Genomic DNA, 15,163 nt, shown 5'->3' with positions numbered 1-15,163 from the left:
GAAAGTAATTAATTCTGGTTATGCATACAAATTTCTACATCTGTTTCTTTAATCAACTATCTGCACACAGGCTGAAAAAAGAACCTTATCTTCAGACCAGTGGATTGGGGTTTTCACTTTGAACAGCCTGTCTTCGACTGGAGTTCTTTTGTTTTCAGTTACATTAAAAGCACAGGAGTGTGCTTTCAGGACCACTGTATCACAGTAATCTATCAATCTCTCTTGAAAAGTCATTTTTGTTATATGCCCTTGTTCTCAGGCACATCTCTTTTGGGGATTGAAAAAAATAGAAGCTACTTAGTCCAATTCTTATTCTCAGCCTATACAGGATTTTTTTTTAATCAAATGTCTTTAAATTAATAAAGCATGTGATAACGATGCACTTGGCATTCAAGTGATTTTCAAAATTTCAGACTTGTCAAAGGAGATGGTTCTGGAAGAGGGCATAATAGTTCTATACAAAAGTCTAAACCCAAAAATTCATTCACAAAATCGTAACTGTCTGTCAATAGCCAGGTGTTTGAATTTATCAAGGGGGGAAAAGCCTAAGTCGTATTTTGAACAGTAACATCTCCCAGAGTGTGCTGATGTGACCTGTCCTTTGGTGTGGATAAGGGTTCCCTCACATGCTGGTCACGCATTTCATATTACGGAACTTGAACTGTAGTTACACAGCCCATGTAGTATAATGTGAGGTATATTCTCAAATCCCTCAATCTTCTGTCAGCTAAAACAGCATATGGCAGCTACACTTACACCTGTAGCTATTTTTAAATCATTTCCCTTTACCCCCCAAACAGAAGATAATTCCCTGCAATTCTCTAGAAAGCAGCCACAGTCATCATTTAGCCTGTTAAAAGAACCTCTGAATCAACTTTGTCTTCTTGTTTAGTCCAGAAACAGCTGAAGGTATGACTACTACATCTCATTATGCTATGAATCAGCTGCATCCAATTTATATCTCAAGTTTTGGCAGTTGTAGCCAGCAGTCCAAAGCCTGGCCGAATGATTATTTATCAGCTCTTAAGGCCACCTTGTAGTGTGTAAATAGCCAACGCTACTGGATCCCATAAGCAGCAGGAGTATGTTCAAGCTGAGGTTTATCTTGCTACCAGACATCACCAGGCACTTTTCACTGTCAGTTCTTCAGAAACCGCACGACCGATGAGGACACTCACCACTGTGAGATTGCGTATCTCCTCCATGACTCGTGGCCAGAAGGACTGCAGGCTTTGCTGCGCATCGCTATTGCTAGCTGTGCCGAAGCCACCATCTGTGGACATTCTGGTAGCTGGAAGAAACAAAAACAAGCGTTAGCAATGGGAAGGGGGGGAGGCAGGAGTCAAAGGCTCCCAGAGATTCCCTCCACATCCCAGGAATACAGGAAGGGACCAGCCTGGCTAATCGCTCTGGAAAACTGTCAAAATAAGATACGCCAGTCCAGGTCTCACAGCAACAATGTAGAGAAACTCACAGCCTCTGGAATTGTTTTTTTAAATTTTATTTATTTTTACAAAGATTGAAAAAGAACATTAAAAAAAAATAAATTGAAAGCCAAAATAGTCTCCTTATTCCCCTATTAGAGCTCTGCCTTTACACAAGGAGTTACAAAACAAAACTGGTGCCTGGTCACAGCTCACGCTCTAGTGCGCACCTATTATAAAATCTTCTTTTCTCTTGCTTGTTACAGCCAACAACAGTGCAGGATATGGCAGTAAACCCCCCTCAAGTTGAAACCAGGATGTCAATGTCAGCCCGGTATTATTTCTAAAGAGTGTAATGAAACAGTTGCTGCTGTGCCTATTTGAAAGGTGTCAGGTTTTGTGGCTTTACACTATTTTTAAAATACCTCTTCTCCTTGGGTATAATCAACAGGAGAAATTAACAGCCTGTTTAATGCAGAATGTCAAAAGCACAAAGTAAGATTTAAAATTTAAATCTTTTAACTGAAAATTTTTAAAAAGCCCCATGCCTGTCATTTAGCATTCTGTGACTGCAGGATGTTAAGCAGGTCTGGCTGTTACTAAATTTACACTGGACATTGCCTCTGCATTCATTAAGACTTGTATCTTTGCAAATGGCTTTATTTACAGTATGTATCAGTAGTCACCAGGAACTCATAAGGAGAAAATAAAGGGACGATAACTGGGTTCAGACTTTCCCCTATAACCACTCTGTGCTGCAGCGAAGATGATGAAGAGGTCAGGACACGCAGCATCGATCAACCTCATCCTCGGGTGACCGAGATGGTGCCAGCCCACGTGGCACTGTCCAGGCACACTTCAAGTTCCAGCTGACACAATTCTTTCCCCCCCATAAACTCCTAGATCAAGTTCTGCTTCTTTGACAAGGAGCTCTTAAGACAGCTCTAGTTAATATTAAAACGAAGTCAGACGCGCAACTTGAGAATCCCTTGGAACACCAAGACCAGCCTCGCTGGCTTGCTCTGCGCGACAGGAGCGCGTGGCTCCGGCAGGATTCCCGACAGGGATCGCAGCCTGGAAGGACGGGGGAGACGTGCCAAAAGCGCACACACACACAGAGGACCTGCCGAGACACAACCGACAGGACGGGACTCGGTGCTTGCCATGCACAAAAAGCATCTTGCTGAATGCCAGCAGAGTCACCGCTCACTTCTCAAGCGAGCAAAGCAGAGGAAGCCAGAAAATTACTGACGTTAAAACGCTCTCGGGGTCACCCAGAGCAGCTTTGAAGTTTCCATGAATGACATGCACACACCATGTACAAACAATACGTCTGTGCCTCTCAACTTACAGCGCGAGAGAAAGGGTGCTACATTTTCTATAGGGAAAGACCTCAAGATACACACAGATATTTGTGCGTTGCCATGTAATGGAAAAAGACACGAGAGCAGATTTAGCTTTGACACTGTCGTGGTTTAACCCCAGCCAGCAACTAAGCACCACGCAGCCGCAGACAGGCACAATCCCCGTTTGCTTTTGATCCGCCATGTAGAGGTTTATTTCAGTCCTTCCGCAAGCCGAAGGGAAGCGCAGTAACAACGTACAACACACCAAAATACCGATGGGAGGCAGCGGCCGATTGCCAGTACTTGCAAAATCAACTATTCCAAAGCAATGACGATCCATAAAATCTTATTAACAGATCAAAGAGATGAATGTCAGACAATTAGTTCGTTACCTCCTGCAGCCTACACTTTCCAAGGCAGACTCTGAACAGTTGTATTTTTCTTTCATCAACCTGAGAAGGGGACACAGGAGGCGTGGGAAGAGCCGAAGGGGATTTTGACAGGGGATGATAAAGAGGAGGTCAGAAGATCGTATTTCCAGTCTCAAAGCAAGAGTTTGAGACAGGAAGAACTCCAGGTAAGGAACCTATGGAAATAAGTGACTGACAAGTTACTTGATGACTCTTCACAACTATTTGCATTATAATACTATCCGCCTACAAACTAAGGTATTTCAAGTATTTATAAGAAAATACAGAGATATAAATATTCTAATGAGTGTTAAATTGGCATTTGATTCTCCCCCCCCCCCCCCCCTTGATCCGTATTGTCAAACATAGACAAAAAATTGTTTAGGCACATAAATAAACGCTAGTCCTCGAAATCTGCTCTGCACTGACAATATTTCAACACTAACACTAGACGGGGTCTTTTCTGCAACCAGAGATGCAATTCATCTTCAAGACAAGCCAAATCACTTTTCAAGGCTTTATTTAAAATTACCAATTACTTGCATTCAACCCACTTAAATGCTGTGCTGGAATATAATGCTCTACATAATGCTAAGAAACAACAGGTTAAAAAAAAAAAAAAAAGAAAAAAGCTAATGGAGTGAAGAGGAAGAAAATTCCATCACCACCACTTTACCCCCTACTGCATACAAAAGCAAATTTCTTGCATTAAATATATGCCTCTGCATCCAGATTTCAGGAAGAGCTAGAAATGGTTTACCCCACCCATCTATAATTTAAAAAGTCCTGTTGATGAATAAAAAAAATATATTCCTATCTTCAAGGTAAACACAGGACTGATTTCAGAATGCAAGATGAACAGCCTGATGCTCAACCCAAAGGACAATTGCTACTTTAAGTGACTGTTTAGGATAATTGGTAAGAAATTGAGTAAGAGTAGAAACAAGAATCACCAATAGGCTGATTTTCTGAAAAACTTACAGAATGAAATCACTATAAACTCCAAAATAAAAGCCTAAGCAGGTTAAAACTGCTCCGAACATTACTACAGTAATTTCTTCCCATTAAAATAGAGATACATAAGCAAGCATTAGGGGAGGACTGGGAGGAAAAGAGAAAAAATGTCATGCAAACCTACAGCGTTGGCTCTGTGAGACAGATTTTACTAATGAGACCATTCCTGTGCAATTAGGTAAGTTCCTTCACCCAAGGGAAAGCTGTGTTCTCTTCTTTTAAGAATGCCTCATATCAGGATTATCGCCAACAAAAAAAAAATACCAAAGCATACAACAGAAGATAAGCCCACCAAAGCTAAAAGGGAGGCAGTTCCTCTGATTTCACAGTATCAGTGCCTAAACCCGTTTTGTCTTTTTTGATATGCAGTTTGCAGGGAAATTTTAGAGCTTCATTATACCTCATCCTTCCTCCTCTAAAGACTTCCTCCACAACCTCGTGCAGAAGGGGAGAGGTGCTCTGAGGATCCCCACGCTCCCCGCATTATGCTCACATAACGCAGGTATGGTCTCTCAGAAGTTTCAAGAGTAAACCGGCTACTCTGACACCATCTCATTGCTGTGTAATAGAAGTTAAAGTCCATCTCCCATGTCACCTGGTTGCCACAAAGCGTAACCACCGCCAGAGAGAACTTGCCGATTCCAGCAACGCTGTGTCTCCATACAGAAGCTGGGCAAGTACCCTGCAAGCTTGACACACTTCTGCTCTGCACAACACTTACTTAACAAACACCATCACCTCACTGGTGTGCCCGACGCTGCATCAAAGTAGACAGGAGCACTGCTCCAACCTTGGATTAGCTAAACTACCCGCCTGAGTCCCAGGAGCTTGCAACCTAAAAACCAGGCTATGCAGAGATGCTCTTGCAGAAGAATCTAGATGAAGAGGTTCATGCACACACAAAAGACACTAACTTAACAACATGAACGCATTACTGAATTAGATAGAAGCAAGCAAACGAACACCCCCCCCCCCCCCCAACCACACAGAACAAGAAATAAGGGTCTAAGAACAGGGGAGACTGGGGTATACCTGCTTTACAACAGCCAACCCAGTCCACACAGCCTGGAATATGCTCCATGAAGGCAAACATTTTATTTCCAGACTAAGGGAAAAAGAAACTGAAGGCCAAAAAGCTGAGGCCTATGCACAAAATGCCTGGAGGTGATTACAGAGCAGGTTAGCAAGCACATCTCAAGAACTACAACATCAACACTTGGCAATTAGAGCTTTTCTGCTCACTGGAGCACAACACCTTTTACAAACATTAGATTTACAAAATCCTGTGGCAGCTGACAAACACTCAAGAGCTTCACTTCAGAGGAGCACAAAGCAAGCATGAAGACACCTCTAGTGTCTGTGGTTCTTTTTGTTGTTGTTGTTGTTGTTGTTGTTTTTAAAATAGATGCTAGTTTGTGCTCTCTTTAATGCCGTGGGAAGGGGGAAGCAGTCAAATGAAGCTGTCTCACCTTGGATGCCTACAATCTGCACGCTTGAGCAAGAACCTGCTATTGAAAACGCGAGCTACAGTATAACCACAAATAAAAACAAGATCTCTGATCCTGCAGTTCCACCCGGAGCAGGTACCCAGAGCTCTTCAGCTGGAAAACCAACGGCCGGGAACAGCCCACCAGACCCAGCAGAGCAGCAGCTGCCAGCCACAGGACGTTCCCAGGCATCGCCGGTGCTGCTCGCCAAGTGAGCTTGGGAATGGGAACTGGAGGACAACCTCCCCAGCCAGCAAGGGTCATGTCACAGCTTCTGACGTGCCTACTTTTAAGTTACTCCCAAGCTGGCCTTGACTGAGAAGTCAACCAAACAAAATCAGCTGGGTGGAGAGCAGATCTAAATGAAATTTATCCAAATATCTGAAGGGATATGCAAACAGCGAATGCCAGAGGGAAGTACTGAAAAGCCTCGAGGCTCTCGATGAAGGAGGCAATAACTCAGCAACATCATCAAGTACCACAGACCCCGGTGGTGTCAGAAATGTCAGGTTCTTTCCATATAGCACAGTCACATTCCCATGACTTGCGTTATGAGAAAGAGCCCATTTTACACAGCGTTGTACTACATGGCAGAAGAAGCATATTCCATCCAAGCTTCTTAAAAAGATGGCTAAATCTGAAGATGGAGGCTAAAAAGAAATTAGACAGAAGCTCAGGCAAATGTTTTGCCTCAACATCCTTAGATTATAGCTACAAGTAAGGATAACGCACAAATATTTCTGAAAACTGCCACTGCAGAAACAAATCCCCCCACCAGACTCTACCGCTATACAAATACAGATTTACCACCTCCACACTGACAGCGTTTAGAAGGCCCCCAGTCCCCGAAACCAACCCCCCCACAACTCTTCTTAAGATGCTGTTGGTTTTACAACATCCACTATCCCACAAAACTCACGAGTTAATTATTAGGAAGTAGTGTTACAGAAAAGGAGAAAACAAACAATGCAGTTCCTTTTTTTTTTTAAAATATACCATCTTTACCAGCAAAGAATAAAAACCAACACCACAGCACCTAGCAAAAACCCTGGAAGTCTGAAGAATTAAAAATAGATCCAGAGAGCTGAAAAGTGAGCATTTAGAATACACACTAATCCCAGCATTCTGTGATACTTCCAGTCTGATGCACTAACTCTCAAAACTGTAGCGTTCTGTTTTGGGAGCCTGTCCCTTGATTTAAAAGTAAAATGTGCAGAGCCACACTTGCATATCTAAAGAATGAGCTCTGTGTAGCAATAAGCGCCAGACACCTGATCCTGCCAGAATCAGAAGGAACAATCTAGCAACCAAGAACTAGTTTCACAAGAAGAATAAAAACGGTTTTATATGAATTTAGTAACACATTTCTTTAAATGTGAGCAAAGGAGGAGTCTTCGGTGTACGAGAGAAAGCCACATACCAGCACCCTTTGCGAGATGCTGCTCTCATTACTTCAATTAGAGCAATTTGCAGTATCGGAATATGAAATGCAGAATATACACAGAGTTTGAAGTGGACTACGACAGCAATCTTTGGTCTCGGCAGCAATGGTTGAAGGCATACTGAAAGCTTGCATCTGCTGCAGATCAACAGCACTTGTTTTCCATGACATTATGCCCTATGCTATCTTATTTTAAAACAAACCCTTGAGAAGTCATGTTAATGGTCTAAAACTGCTTCCACAGAGACATCATGCCTCAATTCACTGTACATTTTCTCTGCTTCAAGATCTACTCAAGTCAACATTGGTAATTTCAGGTGAGCCTCCTTTCATGAAATAAGATCAAAGTTATTTCCATTACAGTTCCAAACTACATGTTCACTAGACGGAGGCCAAGGAGCACAAGTGCATAGCATGGCTGGAAACACAAAGGTGCCAGAACCACAGCCAAGAATTACTTTTACTTGCTTTGGGGGGGTGGCAGTGGTGGTGTAAAAACAGTTCTTCACTGTGTTTGACATCGATGGTTTCTTCTCGTACCTCAATATTCAGGTCTTGTCCGCTCAATTATGCAAAATTTTAAAACCAGTAATGCAATTCAGAAACTTGACTCAGGTTGGCAGTTGCATTGGCACTGCAAGAGGACAGGTATTTCTTCCAAACCAGTGCCATGGACTTTGTGTCGTATCCGTTTTCTGCACCTCCTGCTCATTGCAGCTCTAGATTTGATTGGGAAAGCAGTAAGAGCTATTCAGACTCGCCAAGGGAACTCACCTGACTTCTGACACAGCAACAACAGAGAGCATGTGAAGAAGGTCTCCACACGGCTACCGGGAACACAATCTTAGATGGGCACACGACTAGTGTATCATCCTCTACAGAAGGTTTCCTAGGCATGAAACGAGGCACTGCAATTACAAGTCCCATCAAAACTGTACACAAACCCTGTCTCCATGGCACATTTCTGACCTGATGAAGGATTGGTAGCTGCCACCAGTGGCAAGAGCTGAACAAGCCAAGTCTGAAATCTTGCTAGAGAGGTCTAAAAAAATAAGATGTTGCCACAGCATGGCACAAAGCACTATGGCAGGCAGAAGAACCACTAAGATTTGTGCCTGACCCTGCCAAAGCGAAAGGAAAGACACAAGCTGTAGCATGCAAGGATCTGGGGTTATGACACACGTGCTTTTGGCTCTTGATGTTCTGAACAATTCTATGAGAAAAACCAGTGAACACGCGCCCTGGGAATGGGGCTTGGAGAGAGCCAGGTTGGCATGTGCTGCCATCACTACATGTGCCAAACGCCTTCCTAAAGGAGCCGCTTCAATGTACGCATCCAGTTGAGACTCATTTCCAGTTTTGGTATGTCAACAAGACTGCACAGAAAAGGCTTTCCTATAAAACCATACCCGAACAAGCGCCAGGGGGAGGAGGGGGAACACCACATTTAGAGAGATTTATACAATGGTTTTTTGGACACAAGATCAGCTTTTAACAAAGCCCAATCCTCCACATCATAATAGAAAGGAAGCAGGAACACTTTAAAGATGAAACACAATTGACTATATAATCCATAGCATTACATATACAGCACAGTTATTTCAGCACATCACAGCAGCAATGATGCTGTTCTTATTAAAGCATAAAAACATATATCATGATGTACAGGCCACAAATTATGAATAAAGTCATAGCTAAACCATAGGCCAAAATCAGAAATCTTAGACTTTAACACTAGATTTATTTATCCAAAATATATGGGAACTCTCTTCCATTTCCAGAAAACAGTGCTATAAAAATCTAACACAGCCTTTCAGGCAACAGAAAAAGGTGATGATCACAAACTTAGGGAAGTCTAAAGTTCTGCTCTTGATGAAAACGTAACCTTTCAACTTTTTCAAAACAATTTCAAGAGGCTTTCAGTAAAACCAACATAATTCAAAACACAAGCACTTCCTTGCAATGTACTATTATAAGAAACTTCTGCAATTTCTCAGTTTTATCCATCCCCTCTTGTGGTATTACATACACACAACCCTCTAAGCATATAGCTGGCACCGTAAGTGGTTGATTTCAGCTGCTGGGAGAATCATTCTAGGCTGTTGGATAAGGTACGTATTTGCAGATTTCTCTTGTTCGATAAAATTAAAACTGAATGTAAGTCAGGCTAGTTAAATGCTGCACTAAATTACCTGCGGAGGCTAGAGTACTTATTGCTAAAGGTTTTTAAGAGAAGGTTGCAAAATGGTGTTTGAGCTGATCTTGCCTTAGGGCAGAAAATAATAAACAAGATGACCTCTCCAGGTGCCTTCTAGCCCTTTTTTCTATGAATATTTAGCAGTAGATTATTCTCTCTTCAATGCACTGTTTGAACATTAGCTCCCTAATACCTCTAGCGCATTACTTCTGTTTTCATTCACGCGAGGCACAGCATGTGATTTAAGCCCAAATCAGTTACAAAGTCAGAGAGAGGGATCTGGATTACTGCTTCCAATAACACAGACAGCTCGTTAAACCAGCAAAGTTTGGCTTCAGCAGCTAGCAGGGCCAAATCTGCTTTGCACCACTCCCATTGCTGATCTGCTGCTAAGAGCATTGCAGTCGATGTTTTGCTGGATCACACACAGGCATGCCTCCTACTCTCCCCCTCTCCACCCCAGTACCTACAGCAGGAATTCTGCTCCTCCCTTCTCCCATCCCCAGACACTTGGCAGCTGGGTTTCGGCACACTGGGGCAAGAGCTGCCTCTCCACTACCCACTCAACGGGGAGAGAGCGCAAGCAGAAGAGCTGATCCCGGCTCCTCTGGAGGGGAGGTGGCAGGGCCAGAGTAACCACCCCAACTTCATTCATGCAAAGCAGAAATTGGCCAGAAAACCTTCCTGATGCTGAGTTTTTCATGAAGTTACAGCCCTGGTCTTGCAGAGAGCTGCATCAAACTGCAAGCAAGCCAGTACCTTTCACTGGGCACCGAGCTGGGAACGGCCTCGCAGGAAGGCATGTGCTACACGCTCAGCAGGAACGAGAACCGAGTCTCCAAAGCTGCTTCAGGGGAAGAGAATATCCTACAGCACAGACAATGCAAGGCAAAGGCGTTTTACTGAATGCACACGCAAGTGCCCAGAGAAACCATGTTGAGTTTTATACCTTAATACAGAAGACAGCGTGACCTAGCAGTTAGAGGCAATTGCTAGTGCAAGACAATGGTACGCTGCAGTCTCGAGCAGGCGATTGTCAGTTGGCTTTACTCCTTCAGGGGAAAAAAAAAATAATAAAAAAATCAGGAATAGTGCCTGCTTTTACAGAAGCATCGAGTTTCTATTCGCAATGCACTAAGTACCTAACAGCACTGCTAAAAGTCCTCCATACAGCAGCAGCCCACATTAATTTGTGCACAGAAAAGACTGAAGATACACACAGACTATATTTAACGCTGGGCAGGGTTTTGGGAGTGCACACAAATACACTAAAGGCTGGTATCAGGAACCCACCAGAAGCACAGCATAGCACCAGAAACCATGCTGCAGAATCGAGAAGTGACCTTCCCACAGTGCAGCACCAAGTCAAAAATGAGGCTGCAAATATTAGAACACCACAAAAAATAGCACAGGACTAGTTTTTTCTAAAAAGGTAAAGCAAACAAAATAATCTGAACTGCTGTTTGTACTGGTTATTTTACTTTCCTTCCTTCTTTGAATGAAGGAGCACAAGGGTCACACTTGATATTTGGTGTTTCAACAGTTAAACATTATTAAATAGTGGCTCTTTGCAGTGCAATTTTGGCAGGCAAGCACACAGAGTAAGAAGTAGAGGAAGAAAATTCCCAGACAAATAACAACAAGTGTCTAAGATGAATTGTGCTGCCTCTCCAGCTCCTAAATTAAACACCCAGCAGAAATGGAAAAGCTCTTTTAAGTAAAGTGTGTTCAAGTTAGTCAAGTCTACTTCACAGGATAAAACAGTTGGCACACACCAAAACAATACGGCGTATCGTGTACCTCACCTTATAAACTTTAATCTCGACCAGCTTAGCATAAAATTGATGCTATGTATTGCAGCTTTATAAATTTAAAAGAAATTACAAGCTACACACCTCACAACACACTTCCCAGTCCTGCTGTACATGCATTTTATTCACTTCCCTTTAACAGTAGTAGCCTTAATGAGGATAACAAGAAAGAGTGAGCAAACTCACCTTCACAAAATTACATGGTCTCAGTCTTGAATAGTTGTGTGCTTGCACTTTTATAAAAAAAAAAAAAATCTAGTGAGAAACATTCAGGCGGTGCCTTGCTCTCAGAGGCGGGAGGTATCTCACCCAGTCTTGTGCCATATGGGAATGAAATTTCACAACTGTAGTGACATCAAGTACTCACAAAACAAAAGTACTTGTCACATACCCTGAATGTATACAATAAACACAGCATATGGTATATTAATAAGTCACAGTTGAAACCTGAAAAAAAAATTTTCAGGACCATAGGAACTATTTTGGCACCAGCAGCGTTAACCAAGTGATAGGCTCAATTTATTCAGAAAGTGCTTCAAATATTTCAAAATCCAATTAGAGTTTTCAGCTTTGGTGATATCTGCTTGGCATCTATCAACCAGGCACCCATCGCAGAGACCACCTTGAACTGCTGTCCTCAACAGCTCACAAAAGCAAGAGGGATATTGCAAGAGGAGTCTGATCAGCATTTGGGTTGGTTTGCCCACTTCTCTTATTTTGTATTTTAGGCAGCAGAAGTTCTGATCATGCAACATACACGTTTACTGCTCTGGAATACAAGCACAAGCAAAATGCCCGTTAAGACAGTATGGATTAAACAGACATTCAGCCCGGAGATTATTTTTTTTGATGTTAGTTGATATTTTTGAATTATTTATAAATAATTCTGCATTAAATTAAGAATTTATATATAAAAAGTCCTATGAGTGCCCTCACGTTTTCTGATCCTTCTAATAGCCACACAATTTAACTGGCTAAAAATGCTAAATTGCGTTCTCGCTATTAACCTGCTGGTTACACCAGGACCCAGGCAGCAGCTGGAGCAGACAGACGTCATACGATCCTGTGCTAACACACAGATGCTGCAGCATATTTAGGGCAAAGTTATGCTTTAATTTTAATGCAGCCTTAGGTGTTGAGTGTTTCTTTGCTCTTCTGCTGCATTTTTAGGCTCAACCACCACCGTGCTGCTAGAGAAGGAAGAGGGGAAGGCAGAAAGAACAATTCAAACCACAGCAGGACAGCAGCAGATACAACCTAGAAACATGTGAATGACAAAATGAGTTATTCGCGAGAACTTGTGGCGGTTTTAAAGCAGAGTGAAAGACCATACCAGTCTGTAACTGGGCACGTCTTCTGCAAACCTTGTTATTCTGTGTAGAAAACTCAAATAAATGTACTGCTTTTCAGGGCCTGCAGGGTTATTTTTCTATAGGGATTATTCTAATAATCAATGTTCTTATTACTTTCTTTATTCACTTTTATAACTTAAATTATCAAATGGAATCTTGCAAAACTTAAAAATAATTACTGTCATAGAAACAACCATGAGCTTTTTGCCTCCTGAGATCAGCAGATCTTACTTAAATGAAGTACAACCTGTGCTGCTCAATCAGGCCTTTCTCTATTTTTTTTTTTTTTTTTTTCCCAAAAAATCCTGTATAATAAACATGCAAATCCATACCCTTCTGGGTCACCTTCACTGAATTAAGAGAGACAACCGAAAGTGACCTGTTTTGATTTATCAGGAAGTGACCAAATAGCAGAGCAAGTTATAAACAGAGAAGGGAAGAAAATCCCCCCAACGAGATCGCAGCACATAGGAAATCTTAAGTTTTTGAGAACAAACCAAAAAAAACTTCCTGTAACTCCTGGGAAGCTTTGGCAGGTATCCTGAAGTTTGATCTTGTTGTCAGTGCCCCTTGTAACAGCTGCTACATTTTTTGACTCTCTGAAACATAAGGTAAACTGTCATCTTTATCAAAACATAATAATTAAAGAGTTTAAGTTAGCAACCATATAAATTTAATTCACTTACAACATGGGCAGATCGCTAAGCCCTGAAATTAAGAAACCGTTTCATGTGCCAACACTGTTAAAATACAGATATCACGCTACATTATATAAATGCAAAATACTAGTCCGATTAAAAAACCAAACCAAAAAAACCCCAACCAAACCCAAATACACTGTCTTGAAAGGTGACCTGCTGCAGGCATCCACCACCCCGCAAGCAAGGCACACAGGCATCCTCCTCCTCCCCCCAGCCACCAAGGTGCTCAACCCAGGGACAGCAATTTCCCACAATAAACTTGTCCTTTACACTTTTGCTTCTTGCACTGCCAGTTAAGTTAGTACAAAAAACAAGAATGGAAAAGTCCCTCAAACAAAAAGGCGAGCCTGTTTTCTGAGCCTGCATTTCTAGCAGGTAAAACTACTAGGAAAGCCCAGGGGACCTTTGGGGCAGAGGGGACACACAGCTAACTTCACTGAGCAGCATGAAGTCGGATCCAAGGACCTTCCTCTCCCTTACGGTGCTGCAACAAAAAGTTGGGAACTGGTGTAATTTGTGAATAAATCCCTTTAAAGTGCTACCAAAAGCTTTAGGTTTTGCCTGCTGCTCTTGACCTAGAAAGATCAAGCAGCACCTATCCCTTACACAGCTACAACCTCTTGCAAGCTTAAGCAATGAAATATGATAAACACTGGGTGTAACGAAGACTTCTGCAGGATTTCTTATTTCATCTTATGGTAGCTGCAGATTCCCTCGCATTCTGCCACCCCTTAAAAGCACGTAGCAGCTGAATACATCCTAATTTCAAGGCAAAAAACTTAAAATGTCTCATTCCTGCTTAAAGATGCTAACAATGACCTTCACACTCACAGTCAATCCCCCGACTGTGGCCAACAGCCTGCTACAGAAGTTACTGCTATTCCACTAACATGCCAGAGCAGCCACCATTATTAATAGATGACTTATGGTGACGTTTCTCATTCTGCCCCCTTCTTGGATTGAAACTAGTATGACATGCCAGACGCCACAGAAAGTTGAATAAGCTTTGCCTGAGACAAGGTGATGCTATTCACCCATCTTAATTTAAATTAAAATACCCAAAATAATACTTGAAGGCTGTAACAATTCAAAGACCATTCAGGTTGAAGTTCAACCCCAAGACGCAGTCCTTTGTCAGCAGCTGACGCCGACGTGCAGATCAGGCTGATGTGCCAGGGCCCACTTTTCTAACATCCCTATATAAATAAGTTGCACAATGTAATTACCTCTAATTTTCAAAACAGTATACTTTTAAGGCCAACAATTAGCAATCAGGAAAAAAAAAGAGCAGGACTGAGAACACTCGAGCCGTGTCACCCAGTTCACCCCTGAGAAGGCAAGGACGGTAACAGCAACATTTAGCATCTCTCAGTAGGAGCGGAGGAGAAGGAATGTCTGCAATGTGATTTGACTCCTCGCTGAAAACTAACTTTAATTCTAATCTACAAACTATTATCCATGTCCTCAATGACCTCGGCCACCGGGAGCAGCTTCATTTTCCCACTTTGATTCTTTTTTTTTTTTCCAGCGCAAAGTGCCGCAAACAAACTTTGTCCTTCATTCTCGAAACTCGGAGCCGTGGTATTTCAAGGTCACTCGTGCTAGCGAAGGAAGGCCTAGCTCCAGCAACTTTAGCTGCAGCACGGCTCTGACGGCGAGAGCCGTGCAAGAGCCCAGCCCAGCCGGAGTTCGGGGTGTCACCGGGAGAGCCGAGAAAGCCCTTTACGCTGGAAAAACTTCTAAGCTAAGACGCACTCTCACCCCGTTCCTGCGCCTGTCACCGCTGGGCTGCGGGGCTCCGATGACCTTCAGTGCTTATTTACAAATAAAAAGGAAAACAAAGGGCTGCTTATACTTGTCAGGAGTTTGGCTGGCGGTTTGGGGGTGATGGGGGTTCCGATGTCGTGTCCCCCCCCCTTCCCAAGAGCCTCGTTTCCAACCGGTGCCCCCAGGGCAGCTCCCAGCCGGCTGGGCAGCCCC

At 42.8% G+C, this 15,163-nt stretch overlaps 1 protein-coding gene across 3 annotated transcripts in view; it reads right to left on the bottom strand.

The window, feature by feature from the left end:
* The window catches only part of NFYC (nuclear transcription factor Y, gamma), a 36,376-nt gene that overhangs the window by 17,045 nt on the left and 4,168 nt on the right, over positions 1 to 15,163 (bottom strand). For 2 of the 3 annotated variants that reach the window (XM_010576001.1, XM_010576004.1), the window contains exons 1-2: positions 11,317 to 11,368; positions 1,179 to 1,291 (exon numbers count right to left, since the gene is read on the bottom strand). In XM_010576001.1, coding sequence (XP_010574303.1) covers positions 1,179 to 1,283 — 105 coding nt within the window. In that variant the 5' untranslated portion in view covers positions 1,284 to 1,291; positions 11,317 to 11,368. Of the gene's footprint in view, positions 1 to 1,178; positions 1,292 to 11,316; positions 11,369 to 15,163 lie in introns of those variants that run through there. The other variant, XM_010576002.1, reaches the window with a different exon arrangement.

The sequence above is a fragment of the Haliaeetus leucocephalus genome, unplaced genomic scaffold (genome assembly GCF_000737465.1).
Source record: "Haliaeetus leucocephalus isolate CR32 unplaced genomic scaffold, Haliaeetus_leucocephalus-4.0 Scaffold517, whole genome shotgun sequence".
Classification (NCBI taxonomy): domain Eukaryota; kingdom Metazoa; phylum Chordata; class Aves; order Accipitriformes; family Accipitridae; genus Haliaeetus; species Haliaeetus leucocephalus.
The sequence above is the reverse complement of the archived record's forward strand: the minus strand, read 5'-3'. Positions and strand labels throughout refer to the sequence as shown.